The sequence below is a fragment of the Ascidiella aspersa genome, chromosome 1 (genome assembly GCF_963924565.1).
Source record: "Ascidiella aspersa chromosome 1, kaAscAspe10.2, whole genome shotgun sequence".
Classification (NCBI taxonomy): domain Eukaryota; kingdom Metazoa; phylum Chordata; class Ascidiacea; order Phlebobranchia; family Ascidiidae; genus Ascidiella; species Ascidiella aspersa.
Genome location: NC_139447.1, coordinates 23,734,543 through 23,742,097, shown reverse-complemented (window position 1 = coordinate 23,742,097; position 7,555 = coordinate 23,734,543). Strand labels below are relative to the sequence as shown.

Here is a 7,555-nt window from a genome sequence, read left to right as displayed (position 1 = left end):
GCGCGAATGATTTTAGCCACCTTTCCATAACTTCTATGTTATAGAGTTCTTAAACCGATCTATACGGAGCACTCTCTCCAGGAGAACAAATGTTGCATCAACTTCACAGCTATCAGATTTAACATTCTTGAGGCATCCGTTCAAAGACAGAACAACAATTTAAAGTTAAATTTCGTTCTTTATATCAACATTCCTGGTTGTAATCGTTTTCACAAAGACTACGCCATTTTCAATATAAATAAACTTTATTTTTTGTAAGGATCAGTGCGCGTTACAGTTTACAGTTTGACAATATATGACAAGGAAGAAAATTACATTGAGCTTCACTTATAACATGTGTAAGGCTTCATCAAATTTCAAGGTGTACACAATGAGTTTTAAAGTCAATACATAACACTTGTTATTTGGTATGACTGAAAAAAAAAATGAAATTGTTGCACCGATTTGTGTGCGCAGCGTGTAATTTTTTTTAGTAAACGAACGTTTGGAGTTTGATGCACGTTAAATTTTAGCTACCATATCATCATGTTGTAGTATATCACCACAAAAGGAAAACAACCAGTTTATAAAATCACACAAATTGCCTGTTTTTTGTGTAACCGAAAGAGTCTTAAACCTAGAGAAACGTCTTACAGGCAAATGGAACGGCATAATTTGGCATCGGACTGTCTACGTCTTTTGTGACGTCACATAGGCTATCACGTTGTTATAGCTCCTCCTTGCCTGGTTTGGCAGTAGCGAGCTGCTCGTTGACGTATTTCTCGAGGTCTTCAAGTTCGCGGCCCCCGTCGTACTTCTTGGGGTTATTTTTGTCACCCTTAGGGGCCCAGTACAAAGTAGGGAATCCCTCAACTTTGTAAGCAGAGTGGGGAATGTCGTTGGCTGTCGCATCCATTTTTGCGATGGTTACCTTGTCGTTATCCTACATCAAGCCAAAACAAAAGTTTAAATAACGACACTTAGTGGATGAACTTTGTCTCGACAAAATCATGTCTTTGTTTTAAAACTCCTGCCCAGTTCCAACTGAAATAAGTAAATGTTTTTTACCTTTAGTTTCTTTCCGAGTTTTTTAAAGATAGGCTCAAGCTTCTTGCAATGTCCACACCAGGGGGCGTAAAACTCAACGAGCACGTCTTTGTCGTCGTTGAGCACCAGCGAATCGAAAGTGTCGGCAACTACCACCTTCACTGGTCCCTTGTTCTTCTTTGGCTTTGGAGCAGACTTGAATTTTGCCTTGATATTTCCTGTACATGTGTGAATAAGGTAAAATGCTGATTTAAACAATTATATGTTTTCGAGAAACAGGACACATTACACTAAGAATAGATTCAATATCATTTGATTGTTTTACGCTTGGTTCGAAAGTTTAGAAAATTGTTAACACATAAACATAAAGGGACGAGTTGTTAAACAAATTTACCCAACCTGCTTGGAACTCTTGGACAAAATCGCGCAGAGCGTCTTCGTCAAATTCGTCGGTCGGTTCCATGGGGTATTTTCGACCATTGTCATCATACGCAATCACGTTTATTTCCTCGCCAGAGTCTTCGAGGCCCACAGCCTTCAAGTCGGCTGCAAATCAAAAACAAGCGTTTACGCAAAGCTATTTCTGAAAAGTATTTAGAAATATATCATTTCACGACTTTTACATGTAAAAAACACGCATTCAGTGCAGAACGAAAATGCGAAATCCGTTTGTTGCTATTTAGTTTAAAAGTGGTAAAATAATTCCACAAAACACCCAATCATAGTTTTTTTATAAACGTCAAAAAGGTTGCGGTGGCTATTTTCGTTCTCAGTTATTTTCTCGCTTTATGCGGGGAGCTTTGGAACAAGAAGTTGTTCCTAGTTGGGCTAAAATTTCCAAAATTGTTCAGCAGGAAACGAGTCATTAATCAAGTACATTAATGACAGCTAATTCTCAGCTTAAGCTATCTATTTCATATCAGTTAATGATCACGGTTTTAATACACAAACCCTTTAGGTTGTTATTTCACAAATGGAAAAAATATCGCAAACTTATGTGCTCGTTTTGCGCAGAGGAAAATTTTCCAAAATTATAAAGTGCGAACGGTTGTTTTTTCATGCGATAAATGGTCTAACGCTTTTACTAGTGTTTGAACTGGATGAACCTATACCAAGACTTTAAAATAAGTTGCTGTGATGCCAGCTTGGTTAAAGTATAAGACGGAGCAAAGTTTTAGGTTAAAACAGCAACAGCAAGTTGGAATTCAAGTGATTGTCCGAACATATAACGTAAAAGCTGTACCTCTACACCGCATACATTTAAACGATTGCAAATAAAAAGACGCTTCTAACAATTTTGAAAATAATTTTTGTCACTTTGGCTAAAGCTGGACTATGTGAATTACGCAAACTAATAAAAGCAATGTTGATTAACTAACCTTGAAAGTCGTCTTCGTTGGAGATCGCGAAGGTAATCTTTGACTTAAATTCGTTCGCAACTTCCAAGATTTTGTTTCGCCACACTTGAGTTGCTTTTCTGTCGGTAGAAATGCAGTGTTTCAATCTTACGATGGCGATATGCAGAACAACACGCGCAAAAAAAACAAAGGCCACCAGAACAGAAGTGTTCCGTCTAATGTAGCGGTTCTCAACCAGTGGGCCATAAAAACATTACAAGTGGGCCACAGACCAATTTAAAAAAGCTAGATTTAGTTTCATTTGTGTCACTATATTTAATTTTACATGAATAATGGCTTGGGGAGGAATTAAAAAGGAATGTAAATTTATTGTTCAGCCGCAAGTATCTCACTAATGCACGGTTGAATAAATAATCTGTTTTAAAATATGTTCTGCTGTGTTTTGTTCTAAACCTATTTAACAGTTTTTTTGCATAAAAAATTATTGGGCCATAGAATTTTTTTTGCAACGTAAATGGGCCACGAAAGATAAAAGGTTGAGATCCTCTGGTCTAATGTTTTGTAAAGATAAACAAACAAACAAGACAAACATTTTGGCTTAATTTAAAGTGAATTAAAGTATATTTTTTTAACCTGTAATCAAAGCTGAAGTCGACTGTGTAGTAAACAACAATCATAGGTCGTCGGCTCTCGTATCGCATTTTAAAGTTATCCTTGGTTCGCTGACCAACGAGCGGAACTGCGTGATCATCGTAGTATTTCTCAAGGTCTGACTTCGCGGTTTCTTCCTGTTGTTAAAAGTAACAAGTTTTTGTTAGTGTTAATAACACAATCATACAAAAATGCGTGCATGCATTACATATAAATGTGATGTGTGTAGTACTGTGTAAACATTTTAAACATATTACTTACATTGAGATTTATATTTTTATCTAGCCATAACTATTTTTGCGACGCGACTATAATTTTTTGCATTGTGTGGTATATATATTATAATTATTTTGGGGACTAAAAAATAATGGGTTGTAGTAGATCGCAAAATAACTAGAGAGTATGCGCAAAAGATGAACTAAAAAAGTTAGTGTCCTTAGATGGTTATACTTTGCAACAAATTTTACGTTGATTTGAAATTTGTAGCTTTTTTCTTCATATTTAGAATGGAATCGTTCCGGATGAAACAGAACGACTTCGCCTTCGGAAGCCGCCATTTGTTTCATTACATCATTGTCGAAAGTGTGGTAGAAGTTGTAGTTAGCTCGCAGACTGTTGCCTAAATATTAAAATAGTTTATTTGAACTTTGGCGCGCCGTTGTTTTTAAACTGACATATCGACTCGTAAATATTTAACATAACTAATAACTATCTTCAATAAGTTTTTCTTTACCTGCGTCTTGGTATTTTTCTAACAAAGGATCTTTTTGTCCGGTAAAGCAGCCCACAATAGTGACGTCTGATGAGTGATGAAGAATATTTTTCAAGTTCTTTACTGATGTTACAGCGGTTGACGGCGGCTTGTTTTGTTCCTCCATATAAGAGACGATTCCTAACAAAGGGTTACATTTAAAACTGTTTAGGTCGAGATATGGGTTTAACTGTAAAACGCAGTTATGCAAATCATGCGCAAGCAAAAACGAGAGATTATACAGCAAAACGAGAATTGATTATTGTTAGATAACGTAAGTAAGATCGTCGGTAAAGTTTATATTTTTGTGATACCTGCTTTGTCCCTTCCACCACCGTACTCATAAGCTCGACCGCGACGAAACATTTTAAGCGTTGGATATCCGCTCACGTCAAATCTCTCGCCAAGCTTGCCTTCTTGAGTGGCGTCAACCTACGTTAAGTTACGAAGGCAAATTGGTTAAAATGGTGCAAACACGACGATATGATGCACACCAAAACGTAAATCTACCAAATAATATCAAGCTACTTATTTTAAAAGACTTTGGTTCGTAGCAAACTTTCAACAACTAAAATTTACGCTTCTAAATTAGATTAAAATTAAAATTAGAGCTTTTCATTTTTTTTTCCAAATGAGAAGTAGATCTTCATGTTCGTTTTCTTGAATTAGATTGGAATTACTGAATTTTTGTTTTAATTATTCACAGTTAACTTAGTGTAAATCACAATTTATTCTTATAGCAAAGTGAATGGCCAATATTACAGTAATTCTACATTTTAGCATAGCATATTCTTCCCAGACTGTAAAAATCACCCACCAGTAGTTAACACAAATTGAAATTCTTTGTTTCGGCTGAGAAACTAAAATGCTGTTGGACAAAGCAGCATTTTTGAAAAAGCAGAAAAACTAGAAATTATCTAATGTTAGAAAAATAGAATTATCTAATGTAGTTGTCCAAGTTGGTTTATAATCTCATAGATCATATATAAACTACTGAAAAAAGCACCAACCTTTGCCAGTGGAATGGGAGGGTCGAGCTTCTTCAGTTCTTGAGCTGCCGACTCATATTCAGGAGCCAGCTTTTTACAATGTCCGCACCACGGAGCATAAAATTCAACCAGGATAAGGTTTGCATTGTCAACTGTTTCATCAAAGTTTTCCTCTGTAAGTGTGATAACTGCCTCGGGGGGAGGTTTCCAATCTGGATCTGCATACTCGTTTACTTTTTTGATCACCTCTGTAAAAACAGAAAAGAGTTGCTTTTATATTTTTGAATATTAAAAAAAAATGTTTAAACATTACTTATTTCATTAAAGAGCAAGATTGGAATTTCCTTATAAGCCAAACAATATTGCTTTGGGGGAAACAATATAATCCACAACTTTGCCAAGAATTATCCTATCCTAGTGAGTTAACAGTGCAAACATAATTTCAAATAAAAGCAATGGATTTATTCTGCAAGGGAAATGGTGCAGCTATTTCTTCACTATTCTAGTAATAATATTTCCATGGAACAAACTGGGACATTAAAAAAAATGTTACTTATTTTTTTTTTGTTTCCCTATTTTTTTCCGTATTTTAAATGCAAAATGTGGCTTAAGTTTAAGAGTTATTTTGGATGTCAGGTATTTGACTTGTTGACCTGGCAATGACTTGGGCTGGGACTAGGACTTTACTTTTAAACAAATGACTTGGATTTAGGTCTTAAAGTGAACTGTTTACAACACTGCCAAGGCATTTAAGTTTAAAAATGACTAAAACTATTTTAGATATACTGCTATTCCTTAAATATATTGGGTATAAACTGGTTTGTTTGCGTTATTATGGTAAATTTTAACATTTGAATATTTTTTATTACATAACATTTTGACCCCTTAAAGATACTAAAATCCTTTCTTTTAATAATGAAAATAATTATTTTATAATTTTAAAAGGTTTAAAATAAACAAGAATTTAGTAAATCTTAAAGCCTACATGTTGTTTGGAATAAATATTTAATATTTTGGTTGATTTACAGATTTAAACAAATATTGTGATCTACAAGATAAATATATTTGGTTTTGTAATACCTTCTTTCGACCTTCCACCATCATATGCGATAGGCTCTCCTTTCCGCAGAATTTTAATAGTTGGATAGCCACTAATCTCAAAACGAGTTCCCAGCTCTTTATTGATAGTAGCATCAATTTTACCAACATCTACTTTACCTTCCAATTCCTAAAAAAAAAAATTAATCAGGTAAGTGAATAACAGGTTGCACAAAAAAATATGTAAGTCTTCATTGCAACTAAAAAATAGTTGCAGTAAGAAACTAAACTTTGGAATATCTATTAAAATACATTGCACAATTGATAATAATGCCAGATACATTAAACATTTAGCGTATGTTTTACCTGGGCAATTGTCTCATAGGTTGGTGCAAAAGTCTTGCAGTGGCCACACCATGGTGCATAGAACTCTAAAAGGACAACATCTTTTCCCTCAACAAATGAATCAAAGTTTTCATCAGTTAAAACATAGACTCCATTTTCTTGCTCTGGTTTGGAAGATCCAGTGTCATCTGGCTCTACTTCTGGTACAAAGAGGGTTGTTTTTTAGGATTTACAAAAAACTCTTCAGCATTTATGGATGTATGATGGTTCTTAAAAGCACTTACCACCTTCATCATCCTCATCTTGAGCAAAAGACACAGACATAATTAAACCCAAGAAAATTAACTGCATAAACCACCGCCTCAACATCATAATGTCTTTTGGAGTCGAAATCTAACGTACGAGGTGTCTTAACCCTATAACTATAAAGAAAAAGTATACAAATTGTGTAATAAATAATTACAAAAAGTATACAAATTGTGTAATTATTTATTGGCTTACACATATTTAAGGTGCATTTATCTATACAAAGCGTTCATAACATTCCTTAACAAATTAGCCAAAAGACGAATTCGCTTAGTTAAAACTACATCTTGTGGCCTAAAGATTTTTAAACGTGATCTGCGTACCAGCAAGTAGCAACAAGAATTTCATTGATACGTAGGCACCGCCGTGCCGGTAACAGTATTAGCACTGGAGCGAATCCGTACATTCGGAGTATCGCAAACAGCCAATAAGAAATCAAAACGTTAAACACACGTGTACTTACGAGTGTATCATCTGTACGCACTCAAGCAAAACCCAGGTGACGAACTAGCTTATAAGATTTCTATAGCAGCACGATGTTATAAAATAAACCATTGTATCCAAGCCTTTTTGTAGTGCAACCTTGAAAAACGCACTCATGCAACCTTTTATTTGAAAAGCGAAATAAAAATCACCGTGAAATGCGCATGTTATAGTACAATAAAGAAAATTTTGTTCAATGACTTATTTGTTGTTGCACTCTGTTTTTTTCGATGAAACAGCTTGTCTCGTTGAATCTCTCATTCAGTCTGACCGGTTATGACGTCATGACGCAAGCCCATGCGTTTTTATTAAATCGTTAGCCTGTTGCTGGAAGCGCTTTTGTCAATTGTTTAGAATTTCCTGTTTTTTATTATTTGTGTTGAAGCGTGTTGACACGAAATTTAATTACTGCCAGCTGGAATATGTTATTTAAGTGTTTTGCATTTATGTCAAAAAAGAGCCTCACTGTTCACTCGTGGAGTACAGATCGCGAACGTTACGAGGTAAATTATTGTACGTATATCGGAAGTATCTGTAAATATCGTTTCACGGTTGTTTGTACGCAATAAATATACTTTCATTGTGGTCCGCACACACACCCTCATCAA

At 35.0% G+C, this 7,555-nt stretch overlaps 1 protein-coding gene across 3 annotated transcripts; it reads right to left on the bottom strand.

Annotated features, from left to right (window-relative positions):
- Positions 1-226: 226 nt before the first annotated feature.
- Positions 227-6,726, bottom strand: LOC146168380 (protein disulfide-isomerase A4-like). Of its 3 annotated transcripts, none has more exons than XM_083391003.1 (12): positions 6,446-6,726; positions 6,180-6,358; positions 5,856-6,003; positions 4,797-5,023; positions 4,101-4,218; positions 3,769-3,927; positions 3,503-3,654; positions 3,018-3,172; positions 2,406-2,503; positions 1,426-1,572; positions 1,048-1,244; positions 227-922 (listed from the first exon to the last, which is right to left on the bottom strand). In XM_083391003.1, exons 1-12 carry the CDS (start codon positions 6,528-6,530, stop codon positions 707-709), a joined length of 1,881 nt encoding a protein of 626 aa, XP_083247129.1. In that variant the 5' UTR covers positions 6,531-6,726; the 3' UTR covers positions 227-706. The 3 variants fall into 3 exon arrangements, with proteins under 3 accessions (XP_083247129.1, XP_083247128.1, XP_083247127.1); XM_083391002.1 differs by having other exon boundaries at positions 6,180-6,355; positions 6,443-6,725; XM_083391001.1 differs by having other exon boundaries at positions 6,443-6,723.
- Between the last annotated feature and the right edge of the window lie 829 nt (positions 6,727-7,555).

Coding starts and splice junctions, on each gene's coding strand:
- LOC146168380 (XM_083391001.1), bottom strand. CDS start 6,530: ATGATGTTGAGGCGGTGGTTTATGCAGTTAATTTTCTTGGGTTTAATT. Junction 6,359..6,442: donor AGATGAGGATGATGAAGGTG/GTAAGTGCTTTT, acceptor TCTTTGTACCAG/AAGTAGAGCCAGATGACACT. Junction 2,504..3,017: donor GACTTCAGCTTTGATTACAG/GTTAAAAAAATA, acceptor TTCTACCGACAG/AAAAGCAACTCAAGTGTGGC.